The sequence below is a fragment of the Pseudopodoces humilis genome, chromosome 8 (assembly GCF_049639895.1).
Source record: "Pseudopodoces humilis isolate 2021_Gansu_Grassland_sample_001 chromosome 8, ASM4963989v1, whole genome shotgun sequence".
NCBI classification, from domain to species: domain Eukaryota; kingdom Metazoa; phylum Chordata; class Aves; order Passeriformes; family Paridae; genus Pseudopodoces; species Pseudopodoces humilis.
Window position 1 is genome coordinate 15,843,894 of NC_142207.1, and position 16,920 is coordinate 15,860,813.

General features: G+C 60.9%; 1 protein-coding gene across 1 annotated transcript; it reads right to left on the reverse strand.

The window, feature by feature from the left end:
* Positions 1–56: 56 nt before the first annotated feature.
* OBSL1 (obscurin like cytoskeletal adaptor 1) lies at positions 57–16,512 on the reverse strand. The gene is made up of 26 exons (XM_088058637.1): positions 16,424–16,512; positions 14,111–15,208; positions 13,099–13,368; positions 12,631–12,891; positions 11,984–12,289; positions 11,623–11,898; positions 11,251–11,526; positions 10,851–11,123; positions 8,130–8,402; positions 7,136–7,411; positions 6,571–6,846; positions 6,143–6,418; positions 5,778–6,053; positions 5,232–5,513; positions 4,258–4,533; positions 3,850–4,125; positions 3,498–3,764; positions 3,077–3,346; positions 2,728–2,994; positions 2,199–2,465; positions 1,713–1,825; positions 1,413–1,566; positions 1,151–1,312; positions 894–998; positions 499–765; positions 57–260 (listed from the first exon to the last, which is right to left on the reverse strand). Exons 2-26 carry the CDS (start codon positions 15,147–15,149, stop codon positions 253–255), a joined length of 6,792 nt encoding a protein of 2,263 aa, XP_087914763.1. The 5' UTR covers positions 15,150–15,208; positions 16,424–16,512; the 3' UTR covers positions 57–252.
* Between the last annotated feature and the right edge of the window lie 408 nt (positions 16,513–16,920).

Consider the following 16,920-nt stretch of genomic DNA (forward strand, 5'->3'; position numbering starts at 1 on the left):
CCAGAGCGCCGGGCTTCCAGGGGTGCTGGAATGGAGACCGATGCCACTATCTTCTATCTTAATGGGACCCCGGCTCACTGGTGTGGAAGAAGCCACGTCAGAAAAAAAGGCTGTTTAATGCAGAGCCCTGAGGCTGGAGCAGGCTGGGGATGGTGTCCGTGTGTCTGTCCATGCCAGGGGGAGCATGACCCTATCTTTTAGCAGTGGCGTCCATCAGTCTGCGTGCAGGCCCTGAGAACCACATCCTGGCTTCTAGCTCCCTGTGGGAACAGTGGGAGTCAGAGTCAGCTGGGGCATTGCCAGGTGGGGCACCCAAAAGGTGTATCCCAGACAGGGAGGAACAGACCCCTGGCGCTGTATCCGACCTGCTCCCTCCAGCCCAGCACTCAAGATTTTTGCAAGCGGCGGGGGATGGGGACATGGGTTCTGGTGTCCCTTCGCTGTAAGGCACAGCAGCACTGGCAGCCACCAGTGGTGCCCCTTTAGGTGCCCACTCACCCTCCACAAGGAGCCGGGCAGTGGAGCGGTCATCGAAGGCATCACAGGTGTACGAGTCCTCATCCTCGGGGCCCACGTGGTGAATGATGAGTGTCCGGTAGCAGTCCAGATTGCAGATCTCATACTTGTCACCAGCAAAGATCTCGGTGTCCCCACGGAGCCAGCGCACCCGGCCCCGGGCGTGGGACACGGTGCACTCCAGTGTCGCCTTGTGCCTCGCCAGCACTGTCTTGTCCCGCAGTGGCTTCACAATCCGGATTGGCAGTGCTGGTAGGTGAGGGCAATGCATCAGCATCGTGGGGTGAGTGTGCTTCCATGGGGACATCACAAGCTGACCTGGTACACCCCAGACCTGGTGTTAGAGCCCAGCCAGACCTCACAGCCCACACTGATACCTTCCACCTGCAGACTGGCCTCCGAGACGACTGTCCTGGCTGTGAAGCGGATGAGTCCCTTGTCCTCAGGGCGCACACCACAGAACAGCAGGAAATGCCGGGTCCCTGGGGAGGGAGAGGCTGGCTCAAGGTGACAGCAATGTATACCCATAGTAAGCAAGGCAGGGAGGGACCCCCCTTTGTCTTCACAAATGCCCCTTACTTGAATTTGCCCTTTCCCAGCACCAAACCAGGTGTGGAACCACCTGCACCCTCACCTTCTTGCCGTATCTTCACTGTGCTGGAGACCTTGATTTTCTCCCCGTCCCGAAACCACTCGCCCTTCACGTCCCCATGTGACACTTCGCAGGTGAAGACTGCATTGTCACCCTCCCGCACCTTGACGTCCTGCAGCTCCTGCACAATGTGGACCTGGCGCTCTGTGGGCAATGGACAGGGTGCCAGGGCAGCCATGGATGAGGGGAGCAGGCAGCGTAGGGTTTAGGGGTGTGCACACTGCTGGGAGCTGGGAGACCGTACCCTGGACGTGCAGTGTGGCGGAGGCCTGGCAGTCACCCGCATCGCAGGTGTAGCTGCCAGTGTCGCTCAGCTCGCAGCGGTTCAGCTGCAGGATGCGGCGCCGTCCCGCCGAGTAGATGCGGCAGTTGGGCCCTGGCCGCAGCTCCTGTCCATCCTGCATGGCAGCAAATGGGCAGCACCCCACCACTTTGGCCCCTCTGCTCTGTCTGCAGCCCTGGCAGGGAGGGCAGCGGCCAGGGGACAAAGCATGGAGGAGGACACGGCCAGGTGCTGCTGGAGGGGATAAGGGTGAGCCCTCACCTTGAACCATTTCACCTCTGCATTGGGGCGAGACAGCTCACACTCGAAGCTGGCAACCCCCGTCTCTGGGACCCCCAGGTCTCGTGGGACTCTCACCATAGTGACTGGAGGCTCTGAGGAGGCAGGACACAGGATATGAAGGCTTGGTAGGGAAAAGGCATGGATTTGGGGCTGCAGGGAAGAGTAGTTGTGGCTGGGGCATTTCAGCATGGGGTGAGAGTGGCACTACCCATGGGTAACCATCATCAGTGGTGTTCCAGCTGGCTCTGGACCCAGACCCTGGATGGGTGCCCCCCACTGCTCAGCTTACATCTCCTCCCTGAGGACAGGGGGACACTTGTCAGCACACTGTCACCACTGTCCAGGACAGGGGGACACATGTGCCCAGGGTGGCCCAGCTCAGCCTTGGTATCTCCCAGTACAGAGCAGCTGAAGATCAGACAGTGCCAGTGCCACACACCCCCTAGCCTGCCCCAGGGACCATACCCCGCACACGCAGGTGGGCGCTGCAACGCAGAGTGTCAGCAGTGAAGGTGACAGTCCCTGAGTCTTCCAGTGCAAGCCTCTCCAGTGTCAGGCTATGCCCGCAGCCCGTGGCACTGATCCGGCACGTACTGCTGGGCTTCACGCGGATACCGTCCCGTGTCCAGACCCCAGTCACGCCAGGGTGAGACAGCTCCAGGTGAAATGTGGCTGTCTCCTTCTCAAAGGTCTCCACATCTGCCAGTGGTGTCCGGATTGACACCTTCCGGGCTGTGAGGGACCCATGTCTGTGAGGAGGTGTCTGCTCCACCACAGAGCCCCTGGCTTCCCAGTCTGTGCTTGCTGGAGTGATCATCTAAATCCAGCTGTTTGTACCGGACTCCCACCCCTGCCCATGCACTCACCTCGCTGACCACCCCTTCCAGCCAAGTACCAGCTCTGCCCACATGCTCCCATTGCAGCAGTTGGGTGCCCTCCCTGCCCCCATCCCACCCCCGTTGCCTTCCATCCCCATCCCCGGCCTGGTACTCACGCTCCACATGGAGCTTGGCCTGCGTGCGGTCGTGCAGGCTTTCGCAGCGGTAGGTGCCGCGGTCAGCAGGGCCGAGGCAGCAGATGGTGAGGGTGCGCCGGCATCCCGACTCCTGCAGCAGGTATTTGCTTCCCGGCTGAAGGAGGATGCCCTGCTTCAGCCACTGCACCTCGGCAGCCTCATGGCTCACCTCCACCTCCAGGCACACGTCCCCCTGCTCCTCTGCCACCACATCCTGCAGCTTCCGCACAAACAGCACCTGTGCCTCTGTATGGCCCATGTGCTGGATCAGCAGCTGACCCCAGGGCTGCGTCTTGGGCTGAACCCCAGCTTTCTCTTTCCCTCTCACCTTGTACGCTCAGCCGAGCTGTGCTCACCAGCCCCTCGGCATTGGCTGTCACAGTGCCTGCATCACCTGTCTGACACTGCCGGAGGGTGAGGCCGTGGCACAGCCCGCTCCTGGTCACCAGCAGACGCTCACTGGGGACCACGGGCTGGCCGTTCAGCTGCCATGTCACAGCCACATCTTCGGGGGACACCAGGCACTTGAAGGTGGCATCCTCCCCTTCCAGCACTGTCAGGCTCTGCAGCTCCATGATGATCTCCACCACCCTGGGGACTACAACCGGTTTGTCAGGGCACAGCATAAGGAACCCCCTGTCATGTAGGGACGCAGAGCATTCCTGCAATACTGGCATCGCTGCGCCAGCATCCCCATCACCCCTCCGGAATAGGAATCCCCCGAGGTGGTGGGGAAGCCTTGGGCTCACCCTGCACCGTCAGCGTCGCCAGGGTCTGGTCGTCGTTGGACTCGCAGCAGTACTCGCCGGCATCCGCGGGCTCCACGCGGCTCAGCACCAGCGACCGCTCCCGTCCCTCTGCCGTCATCTGCCGGCGGGGGCCGGGCGCCAGCACCCGCCCGTCCTTCCGCCACACCACGTCGCCCCGCGCCTTGCAAAGCTCGCACCACAGCACCACCCGCTCGCCCTGCCGGGCTCGCACGTCCGACAGCCCTCGCAGGAACTTCACCCGCAGCTCTGCGCAGTCAAACCACCCCATATCGGCACCCGCTGCCACCGCAGGGGGATCCCCGGGCACCCCCGCTGCCCCCCTGGCACCCACCTCGGACATTCACGTCGAACTGCATCTGGTCGTGGGGTGAGAGGCAGGTGTAGGTGCCAGCGTCCTCCATGGCCGCGTTGTGGATGATGAGGCTGTGCACGCGGCCATCCCGACGCAGCTCGCAGCGCTCGCCGGCCACTGCCGCCTGCTGCGGGCCCAGCCAGGTGACATCAGATCGCTCTGTGGAGGTGATGGCAGAGAGCACGGCACTGCCGCCCTCCAGCACCAGCAGCTTCTCCTGCTCCTCTCGTTTGTTCACGAACAGCACGGGTGCCTCTGCCGGAGGAGAACCGGGCTCAGCTGTGGCCCTGCCAGTGGCAGGGGAATGGGGGTGCGAAGCATCCCGGCGTGTGGCAGGATGAAACTGCTCCTGCCCGTGGCATGGGCGAGGGACACCCCCAGGCTCACCTTTCACATGCAGTGTGAAATGCGCCTCATCATCACCGGCGTCGCAGAGGAAGATGCCCCCATCACCCAGCTCCGCTTGCTTGATGGTGAGGCTGTGCATGGGACCCTCGCTGCAAACCAGCAGCCGCCCACCTGAGCACAGCGTCTGTCCGTCCTTCTGCCACTGCACTGTCGCTGTCTCCTGGGACAGCCGAGCCACCAGTGTCACACTGTCCCCCTCCTGCACCTCCAGCGGGCTCTGCGCCTCCTCCTTGTTGACAATGCACACAGGCCGGGCTGAGGGGCGCAGGGACAAGGCAGGGTTCAGGGATGCACCCACAGTGTGGGGCAGTGCAGGGATACAACTGATGCAAGTGGAGAGGTGATCCCTCAGTGAGTCACTGTGGGGCTGGCTAGGGGTCATAGTAGGACCAGACAGTGGTCCCAGAGGGGCAGACATGCAGGCTGGAGGGCTCTGGCAGCTCAGGGTTTCACTCAGGGAAGGGACAGCAGCAGAGCCCATCACTCCTGCATCACTCCCTGTACAGGCGGCCCAGCTGCCATGTTGAGAACATTAATTTCATTGTATGTCTCCCTCCCCATCCAGAACTCCTCGCTGGGGAGCCAGTGCACCCGCCTGCAATAGGCCCCCTCCCACCCTGCACAACCCTCCATCTCCAGCTGATAAGGGTCCAGGCTGAGCTCAGCCTTTGGCAGCCAAAGCAGGAGGAGCGGCGCCTGGGAGCCAGCCAAGGCTAAATTTAAACAGCCCCTGGCTGGGGGAGGCAGCAGGGACATGTCTCGCCACGACCCTGATATGTCTCTTTCTAACCAACAGCTTCTGTAGGGTTAGGGACAGTGCTCCCACCCTTCCCTACCATGCTGCCACCCTGGCCTCTGCATCAGCAGGGTCACAGAGGCTTCCCTTCCCCTTGTCCAGGTTTGTGGCATGATCCCACCATTCTGGAGGTCCCTGGGGTTCTGAACCAGCTCACCTGACACCTCCACATTTGTCACCATGCGGTCGCTGGCAGCATCACAGATGTAGCACCCTGTGTCGCTGGGCTGTACCCCATTGACAGTGAGCTGTCGCAGCACCCCACGGGCCTCAACCTGCACCCGTTCACCCGGATGCACCTCCTGGCCATTCCGGAGCCAGCGCACAATGGCGTCGGGCCGGGAGAGCTCACAAGCCAGCACCAGGTCTTCCCCGGCCACCAGGCAGCGATGTACCACGGTGCCCGTGCCGCCCACGATGGTCACCGGTGGCTCTGGGACTGGAGAGATGGGCTGTCACCACAAAAGCAGCCTGTGCTGGATATCTCAATGGCCAAACCCTGTCCGGACTCTTCTGGCTGCAGCTGTGGCCAGCACAGGGATTTCCCCAGGGCCAACACGTGTGCAGCCCACTCCCCAAGTGCCCCCCACCAGCCTCCCTGTGCTCACTGCCACCCAGCCCAGCCTCACACCACCCTGGCAGCAGCCACAGACCCACCTCAGTCCTCTCCCCCTGGCCATCCCCACCAGGACCTCCTGCTCACCTTCTACAGTAATGAAGAAGATGATACTGTCATCACCGGTGTCACAGAGATACTCCCCAGCATCCTTGCCCGTGGTGCCCAGGATCACGAGGGACCGGCGCAGCCCGTCCTCCTCCAGCCGCACACGCCCTGTGTCCTGCAGCTTCTCCCCGTCCTTGTACCACTTCACTTCCCCATGGGTGTGTGAGAGGTGCACCTCCAGCACCAGGTCCTCCATGGCCTGGCAACGCCGGTGGGTCAGCAGGACGTCTTTCTCCAGGATCCTGACCAGCGGATCTGCAGCATCCAGCACCAACAGAGCTGAGGTCTCTGGGGTTTGTGCACCCAGCACTCCACACCAGGCTCTTCCCTAGCCTCATGCTCACCCAACACTTGGATGGTGAAAGTCACTGTGTCATTGGTAGTGTCACAGGTGTATTTTCCAGAGTGCTCAGCTTGGGCAGCGGGGATCAGCAGCCGGCGATAGGCACCCTCCTCCTCCAGGACCAAGCTGCCCCCAGCCTCGAGCCTGACACCCTCCTTTGCCCAGCACACAGGTGCATCTGCACGGGACAGCTCACAGCACAGTGTCACCGTCTCCCCCGGGGACACCGTCATGACAGGGACAGGTCTGCAGGGCTGCAGGATCCTCACCGGAGGCTCTGCAGGTATGGCATGTCTGTGATACAAAGCAGCACAGGGACAACACAGCCCTGGCACTCCTCTGCTGCTAGCCCCGGGTGAGCACCTGTGCTGGGTGGCCCAGTGGATGGACATCCACTTGTGGCCAGAACACATCAGCACCTCCACTGACCTGACACCTTGACGTCAAAGGAGACGGCCTCATCCTTGGTCTCGCAGATGTACTCGCCTGCATCCTCTGCGCTGCTCTTGGGGATGAAGAGACAGCGCCAGGCCCCCTCCACCAGCAGCAGCAGGTTATCAGTCTCATCCACCTCCAACCCATCCTTGAACCAGTGCACCAGAGCATCTGGCACAGAGAGCTCGCACCGCAGTTCCACACACCCTGGTGCCTGAACCAGCAGCTCCAGTGAGCGCTGTGGAGGCTGCAGGATCCTCACTGGTGGCTCTGTGGGATGTGAAGGAAAGGTGTGAGACCTGCTCACTGCTCTGCTCCTGGCTCTGCGGTGTCTATTTACTGTTGTCTGTGTCCCTGTCCCCATGGGGCTGTATGGAAGGTACATCCTCTCACCCCAGTGCAGAGGTCGGAGCTACTCAGGGGCAGGGGCAGCAGGTGCAGAGATGCAACTGCACACCCTCCTCCACAATGCTGAGGGCAGGGAGCAGGGCTGGGGACCCCAGAGCACAGAGCTGGTGCAGTGCTGCCCTTTCCAGGATGTCCCTGCTGTGCCACCAACCTGCCACCAAGATGGAGTAGGAGACAGATGCATCTCTGGCATTGCAGATGAACTCCCCTGTGTCCTGCATCCGGGCACACGGCAGCACCAGCCGGTACTGCAGCCCTTCCTGCTCCAGCACCAGGGTCTCGTCCACCTCCACTTCTTCACCATCCTTGTACCAGCGCACCAGGGACACTGGGTGGGACAGCTGGCACCACAGCTCCACACGCTGTCCGACCACGTAGGAATGCAGGGCCTCCTTGTTGGAACGGACAATCCTCACTGGCACCTCTGCTGGGGACATGGCAGGGCACAGGCGTGGTGCTGGGTGAGTCCCATGTGAGGACAGGAATCCCCTGGGCATCTCACTGCTCATGGTCACCCTGAAGCTGGCAGCATCGTCCCCGGCATGGCACGTGTACACCCTGAGTTAGACAGTGCAGCTGCAGCAATGCACAGCCTCTGTGAGCATCCCTCTGAGCAGGTGGCCAGGACCATGGCCTTGCTGTCCTTCAGCCAGTGGACAGGGGCATCTGGAGGGGACACCTGGCACTCCAACACCAAGGGCAGCTCTGCTAGCACCTCCCAGAGCTGCTGTGCCTCTGGCACTGGGGTGAGGCAGACTTTCAGGGCTGAGAGGACCAAGACCTTATGTCACTTGGCCTCCCATGCTACCTGTCCTGCGGGCAATGGCCACGTAGATCCCAGCCCTGCGGTGTTTGTTGGTAGCTGCAAGCTGAGGCAACAGCAGGTCTGGGGTGTGAGGTGGCATCACCCAGAGGCAGGCAGCTGGTTGTGCTCTGGGGTGTAGGGGGGCAGTGTGACACAGGGCTCTGGCAAGAGACAGAACCAGCTTGTATGCTCCTGCCCATAACCCCCCTCCCAACCCAGGGGCATGGGCAAGGAACTGCTCACAAGGAGGTGAGAGGCAGCTGAGGTGCTGAAGCCACAGTGTGAGCAAGGAGCTGGGGCAGAGGGAGAAGGGGGAGAGGGATGTGTCTGTTGCACCCACCTGCCACAGTGACTGTGTAGAAGACAGAGTCCCCACCAGCGTCGCAGACAAATTCCCCTGTGTCCTGTGGCTGAGCGCAGGGCAGCACCAGCCGGCACTGAAGCCCCTCCTGCTCGAGCACCAGGCTCTCACCTGCCTCCACCTCCTCCCCATCCTTGTACCAGTGCACCGGGGCTGCCAGGCGGGACAGCTGGCACCACAGCTCCACACGCTGTCCGGCCACATAGGTGTGGGAGGCCCCCTCGTTGGAGCTGATAATCCTCACCGGCTCCTCTGTCATGGAGAGACGTGGGGCTCAGTCAGGACATAAAGACCAGAGCCAGTGACGGTGGCAGTCACAGCCCTGTTTGGAGTGATGGCTTCACCTCTTGTTAGTTTTAAGGCTGGAAGGCATCACATCATCCACATGCCACATGGCACAAGTTTCTGGACCATCGTGCCTGGGTCTCCCTCTTCTCCCCACATTACAATGAGGAGGAGCACTAGGCTATGAACTGGCTATACACTGCTGCCGTGCCCTTGCCCCCATGGTACCTGCCCTGCTTTGCCCTATGGTGGAGCTGAAGGTTGTGGAGGGAGGATGCGTATTGGCAAGCCCAGTACTGATAACCACTGTCTGTGGTGCCAGCACCAGCCCTTGCAGCTGCTCTTCCAGCGGGTGCCCTCCCCTCTGCCTATCTCTCCATTTCAGAGGCCACCAGATGCCAGCCAGGGTGCTTCTGTCATGGCTCAGCCTTGGCATTTGCTTATACTATGGCACAGGCATGTGGTTTGCTTGCAGCCAGCAGCCCCATCCCTCCAGCTCACCAGGACCCAATTCCAGATTGCAGTCATCACTAAAATCACCATTATCTGCTACATAAAATGTGTGCCATTGCTAACATCGCCCCTCTAAATTGAATCAGAGCTCTAAAGACAGAGGGTCTCCCAGTACAAATTTTGGGTGACCAGCCCTCCTCTCTCCTAGGAGAAGTCCAGGATGCCACCCACAGCCAACACTGCCTGCCGGGCCATGCACATTGCAGCCAGCCGTAGCTGGCCTGGACTCTGCCCTGGGCACTCATCAGGCCCGTGGCTCCTTGCAGGCACAAGCCACAGCCAGCTCTGGGGCACAGTGGTGGAGAACAGCAACCTGCCCCTCTGACAGCCTGCAGCTGCTCCATGCTGTGCAGCCGGGTGGAAGCTTCCCAGACAGCTCCCAGCTGTGATGCCCGGGCCCAGCAGCACACCGCAGTGTGCGGGAACAGTGCGGCGCCAGTTTGCAGCGATTAACCTGCCGCACGCTGAGCCTGCATCCGCCCAGCTCCCTGATCAAACGACTGGCCGCTGCCTCTCTCCCTGGACCTGCTAAAAGCAATCACATTGCTGAAGTGCAGCTAGAGATGTTGAGCAGTACCGAAGTGAGGGGATAATGTGCCAGCCCTCAGTGGGCAGCATCACTCTGGCCTCAGCCTCTCGCTAGTTCTGAGGGAGCTCTAGTGCTCAACAGCTGATGGAAATCCCAGAGGTGCGTGGGGATGGCCGAACTTGAGGCAGGCAGGCTCCCTGCCACAACAGCCCTATGGGGGATAGCTGAGATGCCTTAGGGAAACCCAAGCATGTTTGACTTGACTGCAGCAGCCAGCCTGGCACTTGTGCCAGAGACATGTCAGCCTGAGCCTCTAGGCACCCACCCCCAGTCCTGCTGGTGACATTGATGTCCAAATCCAGATTGAACCAAGACAGCCTCCCTAAGACCCTTCTGTCAAAGTGCTGCAAAGCTGCTCAGCCAAAAGGCTGAGCTTCAGCAGATGGTGCTCCCTCTCCCACCCTAGGGAAGCAGAGCTCTCCATGCCCAACACTCCCACACAGCACACTGCCTCTGTCCAATGCCCATGCTGCTTGTCCTTCCCACTGGCAATTTTTTATCTCACTAAAACCCTTCCCTTCCTCATCCTCCCGGCAGTCACCACTCCACTGACTCTTCAGCATCTCTTATCACTCATCCTATCTTCACTCCTACATCTTTGGCCATTAACTTTGGCCCTTTGCCATGTGTTAACACCACAGTGAGGCATTACCACTGAGTTCACACCACATTTCAACTGGGCTTTGGCTCTGCCCCTGCTTGCCTCCCTGTGGTTGTGGGATGTGGATTTTGGGGCCAACAAGGGGAAGCCTTTCACTTGTTTTCAGTTTTCATTATCCTCTGCCAGCCAGCAACACCAGCAACCGCTCCACAGCTGGGGCAGCCACCACAGGGTGCTGAGCCCTGCTCCCACCCAAACACCCCAGCAAACACCACCCAGCCATCAGTCTCCAGGCAACTGCTAATTTTCAGGTCAGCAATTAATGCTGTCCATCACAGCAATGACCAACCATGAGTCACCCTATGCAGGTGTCGGGCCCATTATTTTTAGGACCTTGGAGCAGGGCTTGGTTACTAGCCCATGGCAGAGGTCTGGCAAACACCCTGGCGTGCAGGTGCTGGGTGCTCTCATGTGCTCTAGTGTTTTGGGCAGGCAGAGTGAGCTGTTCCCTCTGGCAGCTGGTCTGAGTGCCACAAGGACCCCAACTATACAACCAACCAAACTGCTCCTGAGCACTTGGCAAGAGCATGTCTGACAAGTATCCCATCACAGCAAGTGACAGCAATACTGACAGCAGCACATGCGTTGTGGCATCCTGCACAGGCAAAGAAAACCCCATGAGACCGTACCAGCCCTCCTGCATCACACTCACCCACCACAGTGATGGTGTAGAAGGCAGAGTCCCCACCAGCATCACAGACGAACTCCCCTGTGTCCTGTGTCTGAGCGCACGGCAGCACCAGCTTGCACAGTGGCCCCTCCTGCTCGAGCACCAGGCTCTCGCCCACCTCCACCTCCTCTCCATCCTTGTACCAGCGCACTGGGGCTGCTGGGCGGGACAGCTGGCACCACAATTCCACACGCTGCCTGGCCACGTAGGTGTGGGGGGCTTCCTCGTTGGAGCTGATAATCCTCACCGGCACCTCTGCCAGGGATAATGCGGGCCTCAGCATGACTGGCTGCAGCTTTCAGCTGCATATGGGGGCAAGAAACAGAGCAGGAGCACTATCAGGATGTAGGGGTCAGGCTCCCACATGCAGTCAGCAGCTCACCGGTCACAGTCACCACGAAGTCCATGGCATCATCCCCAGCGTCACAGGTGTACACACCGGTGTCTGAGGGACACGCTGAGCGGAGGAGCAGCCTCCGCATGCAGCCCTCTGTCTGCACAGCGATAACATCATCCAGGGGCACGGCCTTGCCATCCTTCAGCCAGCAGACAGGGGCATCTGGGGCAGACACCTGGCATTCCAGCAGCACAGGCAACCCTGCTGGCACTTTCCGGAGCCGTTCGGCCTCAGACACTGGGGCAATGTGGACCTGTGGGGCTGAGAGACATTGAGGAGGCGTGAGAAGCATCCTCCAGCATGACAGCCCCTGCTGCTGAGGTCCTGGTAGGACCACGGGGTGAGTGCCCCGATCACCTTGCACATGCAGGATAGCCGAGTCCCTCACACCACCGGACACGAAGGTGACCTGGGCCCCAGTGTCAGCCAGTCGTGCTCCCCGGATCAGCAGCGAGTGCTCCATCCCACGGCGCTGTACGCTGCACCGGCCACCTGCATCCTCCTCTCCCAGCCTGGTGCCGTTGAGGAACCAGGATCCGTGTACTGCGGCTGACAGCTCCAGGGAAAACTGTGCATCCTCACCGTCCCTCACCCACGTGTCCTGCAGACCCCTCTCCAGACGAGCTGCTGGGGCTGGAGCACAGTGGGACTGAGCCCCAGTGTCACTGACTACCAGCACACTGTGGCACAACATGCCAGCTTTTGCCTGTCTCCTCACCAAGATGCACAGCTCCCGGGAACTCCACAGGGCTGCTCGTGCCATGCTTGTTGGCGGCAGAGATGCGGAAGCAATAGTCGGCCTCTCGAGGCACGCTGTCGCCCAGCACCCGCACACAACTGGGCAGGTCGGTGGCAAGGCACTGCACCCACTCCCCTCCTGCTGCCTCCCGACGCTCCAGCAGGTAGTGGCTGGCGGGGCGGAGGTGGGAGTCAGGCGCAGGACACCAAGTCAGCAGTGCCGTGTTGCTCTCCACCACGCTCATCTCAGCTGCCACTGGTGCACTCGGAGGGTCGTGCTTCACACCTGCAAGTCACAGCCCAGGTTGCCTGCTTGGGGATGGCAGCGAGGCTCTAGGTGGGGTGGCAGAAGGGCTGAGTGGAGATACATAGCCAGTTTCTTTGGGGATCCTCCCTCTGAGGGAGAGGATGGTCTTGCTCCCATGTAGCATGCTGCCAGCTACAGGGGTTTCCGAGTGCCTGTGAGGCTGGGATCCTGGAGCCCTGCTCAAACACCCCTTCCCAGAAAACACATTGCAGCATCACAGCCCCAGCATATTGGGTACCTATTCCATCTCCCCTTCTGTATCACCCCCTATGAACAGGCAGGAGAGAGGACACAAGGACCCCTTCAAGCCTGGAACTTACACTTGACCCGGAGCTGGGAGGATGTCTGCGACTCCCCAACAGTGAAGGAGATGATGCCTGCATCCTGGCGAGTGACATGCACCAGCACCAGGAGGTGTGTCCTGCTGAAGCTCTTAAGCACAGTACGGGGTGACTCGCACAGCTGTAGCCCATCCCGGCTCCAGAAGCTCCCCTCTACCACATCCCGTGTCTCCACACAGAAAACTGCATTCTCCCCCTCCATCACATCCAGCTTCCGTGGCAGCCGCTTCACAATCACCCCTATGGGAAGAGATATATGAGGGCCAGGGAGGGATGCTGGGAAACAGGATAGGCTCTTTAAGGTGGGAGAGGAGAAGGAGGAGGTTGAGAAGGGGCAGCAGCAGGCACTAGGCAAATGGAGGGAAGGCAAACATAGGGGGCATTGGGGACACTGGCAAGGAGGAGAATAAAAAGGCAAAGCTGTGCTACCAGAGACCTGACCCCCACCTCGCACAGAGACCTCGGCGATGCTGCGCCCTTTGTCCTTCATTTGGCAGAGGTAGATGCCATCGTCATCGGTGCGGGCATCGCGGATGGTCAGGCGCCGCACCACCCCTTGCTCCTCCATCACATACTTGTGACTGGGCTGCAGCTCCCTGTCCTCCAGGTACCAGGAGGTGGGGATGGTCTCCAGGGGCACCTGGCACTCCAGCACTGCATCCTCCCGCTCTGCTACCTCCACGTCTGCCAGCTGCACCTGGAACCACAGCCGGTGCTCTGCCACAGGGAGAGACAGGAGCTTGGGGAGTGTGGGGTACAGCACCCACCATTAGCCCTTCTCTCAAGGTGTTCCCAGCTCACAAACCCTTGGCCTTCTCCATTGGCTTGATTGAGACAGACACTGCCTTGACCAGCACATTCCCCAGAGCAGCAAGAACCAGGGCACAGCCTGGGGAGACACAGGGATGCCCCCAGTATCTCAGCAGGGAGTTTTGGGGGATGCAGGAGCATGGAAGGCAGCATGCTGCAGCAGGCATCTCAGTGGAGGGGAGCAGTGGGATGTAGGCAGGGGCTGCACCAGTTACTGGGTAACCCCAGCCATGGGCTGGCCCCAGCTGGCTGGGTGGCTTGGGGGGAATTGGGCTGCTGCCAGTGCAGACTGTTGGAGCCATGCCTTGCAGGGCTGCCTGCCAAAATCACTCAGCACTTTCAGGGGAATCTGTCACCAAGGCACTGTCCCCCTTCCCGGTTTGTGGCTGGACACCCGCAGCCATCCCAAGAAGCCACCCCTCTGTTTGCAAGGGGAGAGACATGGAACAGGACACAGCTCCTGGAGGAGCTCAGCATCCCCTGCTTCCAGCCCACAGCTCTGTCCTGAGGAGTCTGGGGTGACCTTGGCTGCACAGGGCAGGAAGGAGCCCAGAGATGCTGGGCTCCCACACAGACACCCCTGCCAGACAAAATTCCCTGAGCCACCCAGAGCCCAGCCGCCTCTGACACTCCTGGGACATGTTCCTACCTTTCACCTGGAGCTGTACTGCGCTGAGTGTCTGGCCAGCGGTGTTGGAAGCAGTGCACATGTACAACCCCTGGTCCTGGGGTTTGCAGTACAGCACCTTAAGGATGAAGTAGCCCTCCCGGTCCTCATAGATGAGATGCCTGCGACCAGGGGCGAGAGGCTCACCATCTTTCTGCCAGATGATCTCTGGTTTGGGCTTGCCAGTAACGAAACAGCGAAACTTGGCGTGCTTCCCTGCGCTCACGGCAAATGCCTTGGCCCCTGGCACCCTGGCTGGCACTACGCCATTGGGCACCCAGGTCTCCGGTCCCACATGCCGTGCTGCTGTGTGCCGCCGCCACCGCTGCTGCTCCACCAGCACCTCGGCACCATCAGCAGGGGAGCCATTGGGGAGCCCATGCAGCGGTGCCTGGGCTTCCACCAGGAGCACGGCAGCAGCCAGGGCCTCCTGGGAGCCACTGCGTGCCCGGCATACGTACACTCCCCCATCCTGGGGCCGTGCACTGAACAACTTGAGGAAGTGCCAGTCCTCTGGTTTCTGCCCTACTGCAAAGTGGCTGCTCTCAAAGAGGTCAGAGAGCTTGTGCCCGTCCTTCTCCCACTCCAGCACCAGGCAGGGCTGCCCAGACACCCTGCAGGTGAACATCACGTCCTCCCCGCGGCACACCCGCATGGACGAGGGGGCAATGAGGAAGGCAGGTGCAACACTACGTGAGCATCCTTCCTCTTCTCTGGGCTCCGCTGGCTCTACACTGAGCGTGGTGGCAGCGTAAGTCTCGCCAACACTATTCTTGGCCCTGCAGACATAGAGTCCACTGTCCTTGGGGGTGGCACAGGACACCAGCAGGCTGTACAGGTCCCCTTTGGACTCCATATGGAAACGGCCTGAGGGTTCGATGGTATTCTTGTCCTTTTCCCAGAGGATGCTTGGCTGAGGATCACCCATGATCTGGCAGCTCAGGACTACATTGGTGCCACTTTGGACCGTGAAGGCACGTGGATAGGCCAGGAACCTGGGAGCTCCCCCAAACCCCTCCATCACCAGCTCCCCAGGATCACAGCAGGCAGCTGGCTGGAGCAGCAGTAGGGACCATCAGCCTGGGGGGATGTACAGACAGACTCAAGTTGGGGCCCAAGCTTCATCAGAGACAGACCAGTGTGGAACCCCCAACCAGGAGGAGCCCACACCTGGAGCAAAATCCCCATCATGGACCCCCTGCTTCAGGAGCATCACCCTCATTCGGGGCAGCACAGCCCCACTGTTTCTGCCCCTGTGTCACCCAAATCAGCCGTTTCCCAGCCCGAGGCAGTAGGAGAGGTGACAGAAGGTGGCTCTTTGCACCCCGGGGGGCTGAGACACTTGCCACCTATCCCAGGGTTGCAGAGGGGACTCTAGTTCCAGAGGCGGGGGACCCCTGTCTAGGCAGGGAGCATGGGCAGCTGCTTGCTGGGGGCTGGGGGAGAGCGGAGGCAAAAGGGCCCCAGCCCGCCCCTTCCCCACCCGCCGGGCATTCACATTCCTGCAGTATCGGGTGGTGGCAGAGCCGCATTCCTGCAGCATCTGGGCTGGCTCAGCGGGCAGGTGCTGACACGGGGCTGTCACGGGCCCGAGGCCCCGGCTGGACCCGGACTGGGATTTCCTCCCAGACTTGGGCGGGCCGGGGACCCCTGTGCCCGGCAGCCGCCCCCCAGGGCCGTGCCCTGGGGCAAAGCGGGGCTCTGGGGAAAGGGTCCCCCTTCCAGACAGTAGTCCCACAAGCAAGATTCAGCCCTTGTGCACTCAAAACCGTAACTGGAAATCATCAGCCCCAGAGGCAAAATGAAAACTGGGGAGGTGGGTCCTGCTTTTGGAGGGCACTGCCTCCATCCCCAGCTTTGTGGGTAACCGTGGCCACCATCAGGAGCAGGAGCAGGGCAGGGTGCTCTGTGCCTCCCCCCAGTGAGTGCACCCCAACCTCTGCCCACACCATGGCCGGGACAGGGGCAGGGTCGTCTCTGACCTGCTCAGGCAGGGGGAGAGGAAATAAAAATACTTGAATGAGCCAGAGGGTAGGAGAGGGCTGGTCCCCAAGGAGAAACAGGGACTGCGGCCAGCTTCTCCTTCCAGAGGCCTATCCCCAGGACAGTGCACCCTTCAGAGCCATCTTCCCATCCACACACACCCCTAACCCGTGGGCCACCCCACAGCAGCTCCTTTGATAAATAGATGGGTCTGATGGCTCGGCCACACCATTGCACCCTTCAAACACTCCCTTCCCCAGCCAACCTGCCCCAGGCAGCCCCCCAGCCTAGTCCCCTGGCCCACTCATGTACCTTGCTCCGCCACCTCTCCCCTGTGTTTCTCAGTGCCGGCACCCAGCTCCTGCTGCTTCCCCCAGCTCCCCTCCTGGGTGTCAGTGCGCAAGGACCAAATGTTACAAATGCCTGCAGCTGCTGTCCCCAAAAATACCCTCTGATGACACGCGGGGTTGATAAGAGTGAGCCTGCTCCATTCAGCGCCTCACCGAGGCTGGGCTGGCCTACCTATGTATAGCAGCCCAGCAGGAGCCACCCCAGAGAGCTGGGGTGCTGCAGGCCCGGCCGTGCCTCTGCGCTGGCTCAGCCAGCAGCAAGAGACGTGTCCTGCGGAGAGCATGGGCATGGGGTGCCCGGGGCAGGGTGCCCGGTGTGCGGTACACTGAGCTGGACACCAGACTGCAGTGAGACGGGCTGTGTCACACAGGACACGCTGCATGAGAGGGATGTACTGCACTGGATGCTGCGTGAGATGCCAGGCTGTACTGGATGGGACTGCAGGACACTGGGCTGCC